Source organism: Gymnoscopelus braueri (genome assembly GCF_963280865.1).
Source record: "Gymnoscopelus braueri genome assembly, chromosome: 22".
NCBI lineage: Eukaryota > Metazoa > Chordata > Actinopteri > Myctophiformes > Myctophidae > Gymnoscopelus > Gymnoscopelus braueri.
The window spans coordinates 31,488,188-31,505,318 of record NC_137624.1 but is presented as its reverse complement, the minus strand read 5'-3'; the positions used below and the strand labels follow the sequence as shown (position 1 = coordinate 31,505,318).

General features: G+C 40.4%; 1 protein-coding gene across 2 annotated transcripts; it reads right to left on the bottom strand.

The window, feature by feature from the left end:
- Positions 1-1,610: 1,610 nt before the first annotated feature.
- On the bottom strand, positions 1,611-13,747 carry ddx56 (DEAD (Asp-Glu-Ala-Asp) box helicase 56). Of its 2 annotated transcripts, XR_013932455.1 has the most exons (15): positions 13,679-13,747; positions 12,380-12,541; positions 10,328-10,482; positions 9,430-9,600; positions 8,546-8,636; positions 7,365-7,606; positions 6,545-6,682; positions 6,082-6,195; positions 5,795-5,889; positions 4,699-4,772; positions 4,007-4,096; positions 3,647-3,752; positions 3,394-3,485; positions 1,873-2,603; positions 1,611-1,810 (listed from the first exon to the last, which is right to left on the bottom strand). XR_013932455.1 is itself a non-coding variant. In XM_080418818.1 (14 exons), the coding sequence occupies exons 1-14, from the start codon at positions 13,733-13,735 to the stop codon at positions 2,514-2,516; spliced, it is 1,677 nt and encodes a 558-aa protein (XP_080274944.1). In that variant the 5' UTR covers positions 13,736-13,747; the 3' UTR covers positions 1,611-2,513. The 2 variants fall into 2 exon arrangements, 1 of the variants encoding a protein (XP_080274944.1); XM_080418818.1 differs by having other exon boundaries at positions 1,611-2,603.
- Between the last annotated feature and the right edge of the window lie 3,384 nt (positions 13,748-17,131).

The following is a 17,131-nucleotide window of genomic DNA, read 5'->3' as shown; positions in this document are numbered from 1 at the left end:
CAGTGATAGGCCGAATCGTCAACAACGACGAGTCTGACTACAGAGAGGAGATCAAATCACTAGCACGCTGGTGCCGGGAGAACAACCTCTCTCTTAACGTCGACAAGACCAAAGAACTGATCGTGGACTTCAGGAGGCCGCGGAGAGACCATGCGCCCATCCTCATCGACGGTGCTGCAGTGGAAAGGGTCAGCGAGTTCAAGTTCCTCGGAGTACACATCGAGGAGGACCTCAAATGGGAGACGCACTCCACACACGTGAGGAAAAAGGCTCAGCAGCGACTGTACTGGCTCCGCCGCCTGAAGAAGCTCGGAGTAGGACGTTGCATCTTCAGGCTGTACTACAACAGTTCTGTCGAAGGCATCCTAACAGGCTGTGTCACGGCCTGGTACGGGAACTGCACTGCCCGAGAAAAGATCAGCCTACAACGAATAGTGCGATCGGCAGAGCGGATAATGGGAATCGAGCTCCCAGCGCTCCAGGAACTGTACAAAAAGCGGTGCGTGGTCAAAGCCAAGCGCATCATCAAGGACAAGCACCACCCAAGTCACAGACTGTTCAACCCCCTACAACGACCGCGACCGGGCAAGGGGCTCTACCGCAGTATCAAGAGTTCCACCACCAGGTACTGGTGTAGTTTCAATCCGGCTGCTGTCAGAATGCTGAATGGGGCATAAGCCTGAATGAGGCATAGGCCTTGTTCAGCAGCCTGACAACAGGCAGCGCAGACTTTTCTGGCTCTTCCTGAACACACCTGTGGATTATACCAGGGACAATGACTTGGACTTTAGCCCCCCTTCGGACACACCTGTGGACTACACCAGGTACAAATGACTTTTTGTGGCACTCCCTCATGGAGCTACTTGCGGATTATACTAGGGTCGGTCCACTCTAGGTGGACACGCACTGACCTTTTGCACCTTAATCCCTTGTATAACGCACTGACTTTTTTTGGTCTTTTTTATTGTGCTCCTTTTCCTCTAAGCACCTTAACGTCCATTGTCTATCATGCACAGTATAAGTATAACATGCACAGTATACAATACATTGCTGCTATGCTCAGGCACCTTAGTTTAGTTTTTTTTAGTTTTTATTATCTCAGGTAATTTGTAAATATGTAGATAACTTGTCTGGCCTTCTGTTGCTCTCTTGTTTTGATCTCCTTCCCACTTACCCCCCACCCTCTTCTTCTCCCCCCCCCCCTCTTCTTTCTATGGAAACTAACGTTGCGATGGGAACGATGTACAAAAAAGAATTTCACCCACTTTTTTACCTTGTAAACCTGTGATGTGACAATAAAAACTGATTCTGATTCTGATGATTCACGCCTGCTATACAATTACAATACCGGTGGTGGTTCTCAAACGTTTTAATTTAAAGGACCACCATAAACTCTGAGAGTGTACAAATGTACATTTGCACACGTTCAGAGTTACAGACCTGTAAGGGTCCATTTGGAACCCCCTTAAGTGTGTTCAAACACTTTAATAAAGGTAAAAATTATATAGATTTTCTTTAGGGATGCACCGATATGGAAATATCGGTCCCTTGAAAACTATTTTCATAGTACGATATTGAGAACGATACACAGGCATGACACATTCTTACAATTAAACATGTTATTTTATTGCATTAAGTACAAATTGTTTGCATGTTTTTGCCGAGTATATGAACCAAAATGCTCTATGTACATGTCAACGTATTTGTTTATCTTTTATATTGATCTTTAATGTTGATATCCAACCCAAAAGCACTTCCCGTGCTTTTATACTTCGGCGTACGATGATGTCGCTCGGCAACAATAGCCGATCTACAAGCCCACAACGAGGCGCAATGCGACACGTTGTGTGCTTGTAGATCGGCTATTTTCACCTATAATGACCTGCCCAAAATAGTGATGCCAGGTTGAAAGTTATTGTGCATATAATGGCCTGCATTGAGCCAACACAGGACCACTTCCTTCTCCTGGAATGACGTCACTACGGATATCCAAAGTTGGTGTTGGCCAGTCCGCACTCTTGCATCGCAGTAGCCGTGACTTATGCTGTGTTCACACTGACGGCTACAAAAAGATACAATAATAATGTCTGTCGTTGCTCAACACGCTAATTGATGCCATCAAGCGTGCGTCCGACGAGCAAGAAAGATATAAAGCCTGGGTTTAAAAAGAACATGGAACTAACAAAGTGGACAGAAATAATTATTAACAAGAATTTTGTGGAGAACGAAGGTGAGTGGAAACGGTTAAACAACACTTTTGTAGCTTCTGTAGCTGCAGTTGAAGCCAGCTCAACTTGGATTGTAGCTCTGTAGATTGTGTATCGGCTACAAACGTTGTGTGTCGCTTTGTATCTTCATGTCGTGTGTCGCTTTGTATCTTCATGTCGCTGGCATCCATTGAAAATGAATGGTAGCCTGTAGCTTTGTATTTGCCAGTGTGAACACAGCATCACAGTACGTAGCACTGTACATAACTGTACATACAGTACATAACACTGTACTTCCTGCGGTCTCTAAGACTTGCCAGGTTTGCTAGGTTTGCCAGCATTCCTCCTGCCTCCACTGTAACTGAAGGTCTTCAGTGGATTCTTGCCTCGTGTGTTCTGAAAAGAGAAAGACAGACGTTAAATTATGGCAATCGATTCATTCATCAAGTATCTTCAAATCTGCAGCGTCTGAAAATGAGTTGTTGGATAATAATTAACCACATGAATCCTAGGTCTGTGGTTCTCAAACTTTTTAATTTCAAGGACCGCCTCCAATGTGGTTCCATTCGTACACTCTCAGAGTTACAGAGACCTGTAAGGGTCCATTTGGAACCTCGTCAAGGAACCCTGAAGGTCCCCGGACCACACTTTGAGAACCACTGCCCTGGTGTCCCTATTCTGAAGCCAACATTCTGTGAACAGAGAAGATCTATAAGCTCGCAACGCGCTGTTAGCTTGTAGATCGGCGAAATTTCGGCCAAGAGATGTGGCGCAGAGGGCGAAAAAGGAGCAGACAAATATAGCCCTGGGGGACCCCGGTCAAACTAAGTATATAGGGTTTAAGTGGTTAATATTCAGTGCATTTGAAATGTCAAGATCTCAGAAAGAATTATGAATACCGTTGGTAAAAGACGGTGCCAGCTATTTTAATAATAATAATAATATCAAAGTACGCAAAGACGCTTTACATGGGGGGAGGAGAAAAGAACAAAAGAAAATCTACTTTATAAGGAAAAGAAAAAACACTAAGAAAAGGCTAGGATTATGGAATAAATTAAATAAAAACAGTAGAATGGTGAGACAGGGGGGTGTGCAGTTAGCTGGGGAAAGCCATATTGAAGAGGTGGGTTTTGATTTGCTCTGACAACCATTTCATTTCCCAACTCCTAAAGTTTGTGTCTCTCACCTTGAATGTGGGCTTAACGACACCATCTCTCATTCGCCACTTCTTCCTCCTGCCTGTCAGAGGGTTGATGATCCCCTTCAGGGATTTAGGAACTAGAGGAGGGGGGATCAATGGAAACCATTAACGATACCAAACAACTTTGCTCACGAAGGTTTAAACAATTAACATTTTATATGAACGAGTGTAATCCAAGCAGTGGGTGTGAGCCTGAATTACACTGTTGTATGATATACAAATATTGTAGAAGTCTTACCCAGGTAGTCTGGGACATTCTTCAGGTGGGGTTTGATGACGGCAGGGTGCAGGTCTTTATCGTGCCTTAGAAGCTGCAGATCCCTGGGGTTGTCCTCAAAATATGTCTGAATTAAAGGTTTAAAATAAAACAATCAGAAAAACAGTGGATGGCCGAGTCCACATCACAACTATAACAACGTCAGTGGCGAATGATATCGTTGGAATCACTTTCAGAGCAATAAAAACACTGACAGACAATCAACATCCATGTGAATTTACAGGACATACAGTTCTACATCATCACGTGTGAAAAGTGTGTGTGTATGTATAGATTCCATTTTGTCTTGTCAGAGATTAGATTAGATTATGCAGCACTCACCTTAAGTTTCTCTGAGTTGAGCAGTTCAAATTTGATCTCTTTCAGTCTGGCTTCCTTTACTGCCTGTTTCGTCACTGAGCGCATGGCATCCTAGACACAATTTAAACAAAATTATTACCTACCAGGTCAATTTAAACAAAATGAGCATCTAACCAGATCGATTTAAACATAACTATTACCTAACATAACAATTTAAACAGGTCTGTTCCTAAAGGGTTTTGAAGATATACATGATAGTTATATAGTATATTCCAATAGTAATCATTGCTGTATAGAGTGTTTGTTCAGTAACAGGGGTCTCCCTGTCTCTCCAGCTCTTTAGTAAACGGAAAATACATTTTCAGTTTGGAATACCAATTTTATCCAACCAGGAACCCCATCATTTATCATCTTAAATTTTAGTGTTCCAGTTCCAATTTTGTCTGCTCATTTGTTCATTTCATCACTTCCAATTTTACTTGTTTATCCTGTACGAGTTCTCTCTCCTGATTGGATATTATCGGTATCCCCACCTGCAAATGCATTTTGTTTACTAAAGATACAGAGAGATGGGGAGACCCCTGTCACTGAACACTCTACACCGATTACTTTAATTTAACACTTATTTTAACAAGAAAATATCACTTACACGCTTTTAAATATTTGAACGATTCCTTTTTCTCGTGGTGTGACATTATGATGAGGGAACTTACCCGGCACCTGTACCTGAAGCTCTCGATCTCCTCCATTTTAAACCCATAGGGCTTTAGGGCACAGTCTGCGTTATCTGACAAAATGTAAGGTGAAAAAATAATTATAACCTGGAATTAACACAGTCTGTGTTATCTGACCAAACATAAGGTGACAAAATCATGAGAACGTAGAACTAACATGGATAAAACATGGAGGTGATCTGTTGTTCATAAACGTTCCCTTATTTCACCAAGACAGTCAGTGTGTATCTGAAGAAACATCTTATTTTGAGACCAGAAATGCAGGCAATGCAGTCCCTGACTGAAACCTGATTTGTATTTGACATTCATTGCTTAGTTTTAACAGTTTGATCCAAACTTCATTAACTCCAGTTGAAGCTGTATCATGTACTTTTTTGTGTGAGAATAAAAGGATATTTGATCCAATCTGTATGGTAGAGTATGTTAATACAATATAACTGTATACAATTGGGGTGGTTGTATTTGGTCTCCCTGCTCTTCTTTTGAGACATTTAGATCCTGTGACTACTGTAGGTTGGACACCTTTGACACAACCCTTTTTTCTCAAGGGTTAAAATTCTAATTCTCCCCCCGAGCAAGCAGGCAGGCTCTATTAGCTCAGTGGTAAAAAAAAATAAAGAAGAGATCCGGGTTCAAATCTGGGGTAGAACAGTAAGCTACATAGTGCAGCTTTAATAATGGAGAGGCGTGGTTTGCTGTTATAATTCTCCTGTTGCCCCCAAAGGAATTAAATTGTAGGAGTTGAGGCACTAAAGTTCGTTTGACTTGGTTCCACAGATAAATATTGTGAAAATAGCCTACATGCAGCAGATCTGCTATTTTCACAATTTCTGCCTCTTTCGTAGGTAATATTTGACAGCAATCTTTTATAGTATGTATGATTACCTTTTTAATGCAGCAATGGTCTTATTTTTCTTTATTGAGGTATTAAAAAGGTCTTAAAAGTCCTTAAATTGTAACTTTAGAAATGTGCAGATTTGTGCAGAACATACACTTATACTGTATGTTGGTTGGGGGTCCCAAGTCCCGACCCACAGTTTGAGGAACCACTGATATACATATACGGCTTGTTTACCTCCTGTGAAGGCAGCCTCTACTTCCGTCAGCAGGGGGAGCTCCGTGTGCGAGACGAGGGACAGAGCTGTACCTGGATTGTCTGCTCGTGCCGTTCTAGAGTTACAAACAGTTAAAATTACCAGCAGTCCAATTTCAAGAGCAATGCAACGCCTCATTCAACCTGTGAATCCTTATACATACTGTACATCAATGTCAGGCTCTGTGTAATGTCAAGTCTACGTACAGTAATATACAACTCTGTGTATCTATCAGTCTACAAGATGTGGGGAAGGGTTAGACATGTACCTTCCAACTCTGTGTATGTATGAGTCTACAGATATGGGGAAGTCAAAGTTGACAACGTTGGCAACATTCTGGAAATCCACTCCTCTGGACACTCCATACTCCTGATCCTTGGCTCTATGAGAAAGACACATACACATATCCATCAATCAAACAAACAAACAATCTAACTAAAGCCTGGCTCACACTAGTACAAGTTCAGGCAATCAGGGTGTGTTCACTGTTCGAGGCTGATGATCGGACGCGATTATCTGACCAGAATATTCTGTAGGGCAGTGATCCTCAAAGTACAGATTCTGGGCAAATTATAGCAAATGATACTTTTCATAATATATTGATATGAAATGCGAGATGTTACAGGTCAACATTATCAGTTTGCTCCACTGCACGTAGCACAGAGATAGAAATGTGCGGATGCGCTCTGTCGTGTACAAATGAATAAAAAAAACAAATGGGCCCAACTCACTTTCCTTTACTTTTTTTCTTCTTTCCCTTTCCCACCGTCGTCTGTGATGTTGTCGCTGTGGGATCGGCCAATCCGTGCTCGTCTGTGGCAATGATGTAATCGTAAAAGCCCTGGTTGAACTGTGTGATGATGTGACACCTGCATGGTGACATTATGGAGTATGATCAGACACCCTACAATTCAATAACATTATGGAGTATGATCAGACACCCTACAATTCAATAACATTATGGAGTATGATCAGACACCCTACAATTCAATAACATTATGGAGAATGATCAGACACGGTTAATCAAAAAATCTGTGGCCCAAATATTCCCAAATAGTGGGTTAGGGCTCATTTTTATGGTAGTAAATATATATTTTCCCCGTTTTTTTCAGAAGCTGAATTCACAAGAATTGTATAAATATTTAATTTAATTTTAAATCTAAGAAATTCCATAAATGTGAAAAATAAAATTAAGATTGTCCGTTTAGCTTAGGTATGACTGGCTGCTTTAGTTATGTCTTGTTTTATTTTATGTATTTGATGTTGTTTTATCTATTTGTACTGTTGTGTTGTTGGTCTTTGTCTGTTATGTTATGTCATGTCTATTTGTTGAAAAATGAATAAATACTTTAATTACAAAAAAAGAAAGAAGAAGGGACCCAAACTAGTGAAAATAGACGATCTACAAGCGTGTCGCATCGTGAGCTTGTAGATCAGCTATTTTCACTAGTTTGGGTCCCGGTGGAGACGTAAAATGTCTTTTTTGGGTCTCGAGCTAAAACACTAGTGTGTGTACTGCCTCAATATAATCAAGGTGCGTCTCCCACACACCTAGACTGGACGGGCAGCTCTGAGTTGAGCACACACGCTGGGATGCTGAACTGTTCCAGGAACAGCTTGAGCCGGTAGCAGCGCTCCACCGCCCCCACAAACAGCAGGGTCTTGCCCTGCACCAGGCGCAGCTTCAGCAGCGTGTAGATGATCAGGAACTTGTCCTCCTCCTCGCACCGGATGCTGTACTGCGACAGCTGACCGCTGTCTGGGAGCTGGGAGCCCTGGAGCTTCAGGATCACCTGCACAGCACACACACGCACAAAACGTTCAGAGAAAACTTGGTTGGTTCCAAAGCCCCTGGCTGTGGTTTCCCCTATTGCAAAATGGCTTGAAAAAAGAAAATCTAGAAGTTCCCAATGTTATGCGCGAGGGGGGGGGGGGTGTAAGACGGGGGGGGGGGGGGGGGGGGTGTAAGAAGAGAGAGTGAGAATTGCTCAGTGAAGTCTAGGCCCTGGCAGCCCAAATCCGATTTGTGACCAATGCAAATTGGAGTTGCATTGCTTTTATGCAGTCTGAACAAAAATAATAATATGGAAACTGATATTTGCAAATCAGATTTGAATCACATTCCTTAGCCTTGTTCAGACTGCATAAAACCAATCCAACTCCAATGTGAATAGGAAATCAGATTTGGCCTGGATTTGGGCTGCTAGTCTGAACAGGGCTTAAGTGATGTCAACTACTTATGAAGTGTCACACAGCTGGATGACCTGTCACTTAGCCTAGTAACGGATTGTTATGTTGTGTTTACAATTGGTTTTTGCTCAGCTAATGTTATGTTATAAAAAAGGCCTATGTCCCTATGTGAACTGTTGGGACATGCACGCTTTCTTCCATAGATCCTCCCAATGTCCCAACAAACCACTAGAATGACTGACTGTGTACATGAAGATTCATCAAACCACAATTACTTGTTGTGCGTTTGTGTGTGACCTTACAGAGTTGCGTGTTTGTATGACCTGACCTTACAGGGTTGTGTGCTTGTGTGTGACCTTATAGGGTTGTGTGTTTGTGTGTACATAAGAAATGTATGAGGAGAGAAATGGAGTGAGTCTAGACTTGTGACAAGAGTGACCCTGATATGTAACTGTGTGTGTGTGTGTGTGTGTGTGTGTGTGTGTGTGTGTGTGTGTGTGTGTGTGTGTGTGTGTGTGTGTGTGTGTGTGTGTGTGTCTTACAGGGTTGTGTAGCAACAGTTCTTTCAGAGCCTCTACATCCTCAGACAGTGTGGCAGACATCAGGAAGGACTGGTAGATCTTTGGCAGATGGCTGCATCACATCAACAATAAGAACAGTGGATTTAATGTATACTATATATTACATCAACAATAAGAACAGTGGATTTAATGTATAATATTTATTACATCAACAATAAGAACAGTGGATTTAAGGTATACTATATATTACATCAACAATAAGAACAGTGGATTTAATGTATACTATATATTACATCAACAATAAGAACAGTGGATTTAAGGTATACTATATATTACATCAACAATAAGAACAGTGGATTTAAGGTATACTATATATTACGTCAACAACAAGAACAGTGGATTTACAGCATACTGAATATACTATTACATCAACAATAAGAACAGTGGATTTAATGTATACTATATATTACATCAACAATAAGAACAGTGGATTTAATGTATAATATTTATTACATCAACAATAAGAACAGTGGATTTAAGGTATACTATATATTACATCAACAATAAGAACAGTGGATTTAATGTATACTATATATTACATCAACAATAAGAACAGTGGATTTAAGGTATACTATATATTACATCAACAATAAGAACAGTGGATTTAAGGTATACTATATATTACGTCAACAACAAGAACAGTGGATTTACAGCATACTGAATATACTATTACATCAACAATAAGAACAGTGGATTTACTGGATACTAAATATTATATTTTACATCAACAATAAGAACAGTGGATTTACAGTATACTATATGCCAGTGGTTCTTAAACTGTTTCATGTCAAGGACCCCCAGACTGATATGTATTTACTTGCGTATGTGTGTGTGCGCGCGCTCACCACAACAGGTTTTTGAGGTCTGCCTCGAAGCCAAAGGAGAAGAGCAGGTCAGCCTCGTCTATGACCAGGATCTCCAGAGAGGAGGTCAGAAGCAGGTTCTGGGCATTCAGGTGCATCAGAACACGGGACGGGGTCCCCACGACCACATCAGGCTTCTCCATCAAGATAGGCCTGCCCAAAAAAATAACAAGCAACATCATTAAGATAGGCCTGTCCAAAAAAACAACATCAATCACCTTCATTCTTTAAGCTCATGTTTTAGGCACTTCTACTTATTGGATAGCACAGAATAACATAAAATAATTAAGTTCAAGCAACCAGGCCTTCCCTTTAACTTTAACACTTTCAACCTGGCATTTCTATTTTGGGCATGGCATTGTAGCTGAAAATGTTCCAAAATAGCAAATAAATAGCAGATTGTGAGCTTGTAGATCTGCTATTTTCGCTGAATGTTCGACCCCAGAATATGGACGCTAAGGTTCAAGCGGTTAATCTTTATCTCGGTCAATCTGCACAACATGGATAACTGTGACAAATAGGATGATAATCCTTCTCTCTGATGAGACGGCTCTGATTCCACAGTGGATTCACAAACACACACACAGCTTCAACCACGTTTCATGTGACTAGAGTTGCATGAAAGGTTTTACTGTGCAAAGCCAAACATAAACAAGCTAGAGCTACTTTTTTGTATTTTATTGTGTCATCAAAACATTGTGTGTATATTGACTTCTGTACCGACTAGGGCTGCAACCATCGATTATTTTCTTAGCGATTATTCGACGGATTCCTTTTTTGAATAATCGAGAGGCACATTTAAATAATTTGTATATATTTTTTTACATACATCATTAAATTGATTAATAGCTCTACTAACTGTTGCACCCTTAGTACTGACCTCTGTGCAGATATATCAGCCTTGCCAGAGATGTCGGCCACTCGGACCTCTCTGGCGCAGTAGGCGGTTAGCTGACGTATCATAGACTGCACCTGCTGACCCAGCTCCTTGGTGGGCACCAGGATCAATGCCCTCACGTCCTGCCCACTAACTCTCTGAAAGACAAAACATACACACATTCTGAAAACAGACATAAAGACAAGATGTTCCGACGACCACAACTTCTCTTTTTTACACATCATGTAAGTGGTTAACTTTCAAATGATGTGTCACACACTGAAATCTGACAATAGTTGACATTTGAATGTTGTTAAACCTCAAATAAATAAATTGAGAAGAAGCCTGGCACAGATGTGTTTGCTCACACTTCTCAGAGCAGTTACTAGTTTAAGGACAAAGAGTAAGTATTTTGCATACCTACAAACCTTGGGAAACATTTTTGAGTACCAAGTACCGATGCGCTTTCGTGCCAATTAGTTTTGAACGCACTCAGCTTCATATCAAGTTATTAAACATAAATCTGCTTTTTATTCAGAGTAACAGAAATAGTTTTGTGCGCAAGGTGGCAGGTATGATTTTGTGATCGTAAAACACTTGAAAATAGAAATATATATATAGTGGCATATAACTGCGACCACAATAATCGGACGCAAGTATCAGTTTTTGACACTTTACTACTGTAAAGGCAAAAATACAGGACACACGTATGGTAGAAGAAAATATGTGCTCTTTCTACAACACAGTTCCAACAAACTCAACAGAACATAAATATAATACACTAATCAAAACACTAATCAAATGTACACTGCTGGACATAATTAAAATTAGATTACACACTGCTGCATATAATTTGGCATATGATCAAAGCAAAATCAGACAAATAAGGTACATGTATATGTTACAGTATGATTGGAGAACCAGTACGATTGAAGAAGGCTCGCTCGTTTTTACCACCCACCCAGCAATTCTGTAGAAGCAACACTAGAGGGAGCCACAAGCCAGGCTTGTGCACAAGCATATATTGCCGCGACCACACACACACGTGCGCGCGTGTGTGACCGGCTTCGAGTGCTATCAATGCATTGAATGGGGAAATAGGCGAGTTTATTAGACCTTTCAATGGGCGAAATAGGCTACTACCTACCCGCGATTTATCAGACCATTCATTCAGGAGCTACTGACCTACTTGGAGGCGGAGCAGTCCGCACAACAATATTTACGATTCTGTGCCTATCGGTACATAACTCAAACGGCGCTGAGTAGGCACAGGCGAACGTCACACCGTTCAGGACGGCAACTCGGTCGCCTTAGCTCCCTCTGTGGTCCTTCACGGGGTGACAGTTCGCCTGTGACTGCGCGCCTCCGTCAGGGTCCAAAACCAAAAGCGAAACCTAAACTGAACTATTAAGTCATGTCAGTTGGTAGGTTAGTATGTCTTGATAACACCCAATGAATGGTCTGATAAATCGTGGGTAGGTAAGTAGGTCGCCTATTTCGCCCATTCAAAGGTCTAATAAACTCGCCATTTCCCCATTCAATGCAGATAGCATTCGAATCAGGTGGACTGTTAAGATACTTTTATTGTTCTGCTGGCTTTTGTTTTAGTTTCTCCCTGACACACACACACACACACACACACACACACACACACACACACACACACACACACACACACACACACACACACACACACGGAGGAGGAGAAGGAGAAGGAGGAGGAGCTCCTCCTCCTCGCGAGCCTCGCTAATAAACCCTGTCTCGAAAAGCCCCGCATCGCCCCGAAGCCCCGTGCCTAAAAACGAGCGCTCTGTCTTCAATCGTACTGGTTCTCCAAACGTACTGTGACATATATACAGCATATCCTGACACATCAACATATTATGGCTCTTACAATATATGTTTCCTTGATTTGCATGCTTTCATGTTGGCCCACTTGTTGCACATTCAGACATCAGACCGTGTCACATATGTGTAATCCATCAATAAATGGTTTGCTACTTTATTGAAAACAACTATTACTGACTTAACGTCATTCTCAGTTTGGTCGCTCACCTGTTTAGAGGCCAGGATGCGCTGTATGACAGGCACAGCATAGGCAGCAGTTTTACCAGAACCGGTCCTGGCTCGTGCCAGCAGGTCTTTCCCTTCCAGAGCCAGAGGAATGGCTTTCTCTTGGATCAGGGTGGGCTGAGCCCAGTCCAAGTCTGCAAGAGCCTGCAACAAGTCATGATTAGAACAGCACATTAATTAACACCATTAAAAAAATCGGATCGTGACTTTTTAAAATTGAAATTGAATCGTCGATTTGGAGAATCATGACACCGTTTGGCGGTTTCGCTTCGTTCAACTGAGGTAACGTAACGTAGACCAAACAGAAATGGTTTTATGTCTCGAAAGGACAGACAGTATAAATAAAATGGTTGACCAAATGTAGCCTATACCTTTAGGCTAGTCTGAAAGGTTTTCAAAATAACATGTTGGTACTATTTGTATTTCTATATTCTTTTTCTTGAACTCCTCATGAGGTGAGTCAGTGGAGTTCAGTTCCTGTCTGTCAAATGTCAAAGTGTAACATATTTACAAACAGCTGGTTAATAATAACAGGATGCTTAAAGAGGATACAGGAAGAGTGGGCACCTAAACATTGTGGGCACCTCAGTGTTAAATGGACACAGTACATCTTTATCAGACCTAAATTTAGCCCCCTTCAACTTCTTGTTTATGCCATAATGACTGGCTATCCACAGGTTTTGTAGTCATTTGTAGCAACTGTAGATAGAAATACTTTTAAATGACAAATGTTCAAATCATGTGTATTTAGGCCTGTCACAATTATTACATAATCGTGTAATTACAGTTATTTGCGCTAGTTATAACATGAGCTAGCCATGGTTCACATGACGCTTGTATACTATGACAGTCATGTTTCAGGGCTAAACATGAGCATACTCTACCATACAGATGTGCTAGTTATATTAACACACTCTGTATGGTAGAGTATGTTAATATAACTAGCACATCTGTATGGTAGAGTATAGCACATCTGTATGGCATACAGATGTGCTAGTTATATTAACATACTCTACCATACAGATGTGCTAGTTATATGAATATACTCTACCATATAGATTAGTTAAAATAATGTTATTCGTTCAAATACATTACGGATTGCAGCTTTAAAAACACAAACACCAGTCTGATAACAGCTAACAGCATGCTACACAGGTTAGGATACAAATGTAAATAAAAGGACCCAGAAGGGTCCACTTGGTTACATTGTAACCTCTCAGAGTTACAAACTAGACACATGAACAGAAATGTTCACTGTTAAGGAGTAACTCTTCTTGTTACCTTTAAAATACGATCATCTAAACCCATCTCATGGAACTGTAGTCTCCTGCTCGCCATCTTTACAATTCTTCCACACACACGTGTGTCGGCTCGCACACTGTCGCTGTAATTACACGTCATACACAGCCAAACCTGTTGTCGTACCAACAGAATCCACCAGGGGTCCTCATTTGCTATGATTGGAGCTGTAACACACAAGAGGGGGCACCCCAAAACAACAGGTTGAGAATTGATTGCATGAAACAATCACTGTGCATCCATTTTCAATGTTAGTAGCCTAAAAACAAATAATTGGTCTATACACTGACCACACTCCCCAAGCGGGGGTTCTGGGGGTCCACCCCATAAACTTTTTAACATAGTAGATGTAATTTCCTGTGTTCTGGTGAATTTAGGGAGTTCGATACCAAATCCAGGAGAAATCCAGGAGACTCCTGCAGGATCCAGGAGTGTTGGCAGCCCTGGTACAGTCATACATTTGGGCTAAAAGGATAACACAAAAAAGTCCTGGGGACTTTACTACTTTTATAGTACTACCATGTAGAAAGTGTTGGCATCGAATCATAGGCTTACACACAGTACAATACATAATAAATGTAGCTACTATGCAGAATTGCCCATTTCACAATCATTAATAATGCTCTAACCAAGACTAAATAATAGTCAATTGGCAATGATGAATTAGTGTTGCAGCTGGTTTTAATTATTGTACCTATAATAATACCACTTAAACCACCTCCAGGGGGTCCCCAGCAGTGTCCCCAGCAGTGTCAATCCTCAGAATACGGCTCTGACTGTATTCGACTAAACTAATATCCTGTAATCGCATATTTATTAATGATTTAGTAGTTCAAATCACATTTGAAAGGCAAAAAAACCCTGGCCAGGCACACTGTGTTGAAGTGTCCCTGAGCAAGACAATAGGCTCTATGCACAGCAGCCATATTGAAAAGAAATTGGGCCTCTTCCTTACTTCCTTCACACGTCTTACCAATTATACTAATGAAGGCTCTGTTCCATTTAGTGTAGCACAGTGGTTCTCAAACGTTTTAATTTCAAGGACCCCCATAACTCTGAGAGTGTACAAATGGAACCAAGTGGACCCTTAAGGGCCCACTTGGTTCTATTTGTACACTCCCGTAAGGGGCCATTTGGAACCCCCTCAAAGAACCATGAGGGTACATAGGGAACATGCCCAATATCAGCACCCTGACTCTGTTTGACCAGAATGGAACACAACCTTAATTAGAATCATTGGTACCTTTCCAATATGGCTGCTGTGCAGAGAGCCTATAAAGTCGGCCATCCCACCCAAAATTAGATTATCAAACAAAATGTCATAAACCAGAGATAACTGCTCCCCGGGTTAGGTTAAATGGTAATTTACTACTCCTAACAGGATGGGTTTAACGCATGCAGACGACAAACTTCACGTTTGAGCAAGGCCAGGCAATGTTTCAGCCCAATCTGACCCCCATTGCCATTTTAAATTAATCGTGTAAAAAATAAATGCATGGAGGTACTTCATCATCATCATTATCATCATTATTTAACAATAAATGCAGACACAAATAAGACGAGAGAGCACGAAGAACACATTTTATATAAAATAATTAGAATATAGCAGCACTAACATGACAATGTAAGTAGTAAGTAAGTAAGCAAGCCGCCCAGTCTCAGGGCGGACACTCTAAAATGGCAATGATAAATAGATAATAGGGTACAAATTGACAATGAGAATAAAAAAATTAAAACAAATAAAAAAGCTAAAGACAAGTACAGTTAAAATCAATAAAATGTGTAACCAAATGGACCCTTATGGGTCCACGTGGTTCCATTTGTACACCGTGTCTCTCAGAGTTATGGTGGTCCTTGAAATTAAAACGTTTGAGAACCACCGGTATTGTAGCAGACGTGAAGTCCACATACCAGCTCTGACAGTGTGATCAACCGGTTCCGGAAACGGTTTCAAATGTGATGGAACCGTATTTGTGAGTGGTTACCAACATTCCAGCAAAGCATGGCTGAGAGATAAGAGGGGAGCTTTTCTAAAATAACATGAATAAATAAAATCTAATACATAAATAAAAACTAATGCTAGGCTGTGAGTGGTGTGCACTCTGAATAAAAAAACTGAGTGATAAACTGCATCCAGCAGTTCGAGTATATTGACATGGCCGCCCACCCATAAATAGGGGGAGACTGGGGTCAAAAGTAACAGGGGGCAAATGTAACACACTCAATAATTCTAATCAGAAACAAGCTATAGGGATGAGACTTCTGCACATGCTCAGTAGGGTCCTCTCTCTGCCTATGGAAGAGTAGATTGATACTCTCTTTTACACCTCAAGATTTTGAGGTGTAAAAGTACATTTTTGAATGTGAAGTATTTTTTCCTTCTGCTGTCTAAAGTTTAGATGACAACAGATGTAAACTTAGATGAATTTTATCTCTATGTTATTGGCCACAAATTAACGTTAGCAGCCTATGGTAATGTAGGTGTGTCTAGCTAGAATATGGGATTTCATCATGGCTGCCCGATCGGGGCAGTGATTGGGGTCAATTTTTGTGTTACAATGCATGCAGAATTGTCTGGGATTATATACTTTTATGTTAGAAAAGTAACATATTTCACAAAATTCCTAAGTAAAAAAAATAGACATCAATTTGAAAGTAAAATAATTCAACTTACATTTTTAATAATTGTAAATATATATATAAAACATTCTTAAGTAAGAATATTAAATTATAAAAAATAAATATTACTTATGTGATGTGCTTTTATTTGAGATAGTGTGTTAATTTGACTTATTTTTACAGCGTTACAATTGCCCCCGTATAGTCTTGTCCTTACTCCTTAGTGAAAATCTTATGAATGGTATTATTATTTAGGGCACATATATGTTTCTTATATCAAATAATGACTAGTATATATCAAGTAGTCTGTGAATTATGAAAGAAAATGTAAATAGTGTTACTTTTGACCCCAGTCTCCAAATGTCCCAGTAATCCAAAGAGGAAAACTGATACAACAATTATTTTGCTTGTAAAGAAAGGGAAGCCAGATTTATTTCTAAAAGGAAAACCCAATTTCTGTCTCAACTGTGTTAAAAGCTAATCAATATAAACTCTAAAAGTAAGTTTATCATCAATCCAAATGCCTGAATATCTAAAGCACTGCACTCTCTGTCTCACTATAAAAGCTTAATTAACAGAATTAATTTAAAAATCAATCAATATTTCTAGCATTCGAAAAACTACATCCATTTAGTCTTTCTATAGTTTAGTACAACTTCTTAAAATGGACTGTATTATCTGATGGAATGGAAATTGGAAAGATGGAAATTACGGTTGTGCAGTGAAGAAGTAATGTTATTTGTGTAGATTGTAAAATAAAACTGGTCCAAGGACAGAACCTTGAGGAACTCCCTTTGTTGGCCTTCTTTGACCTAC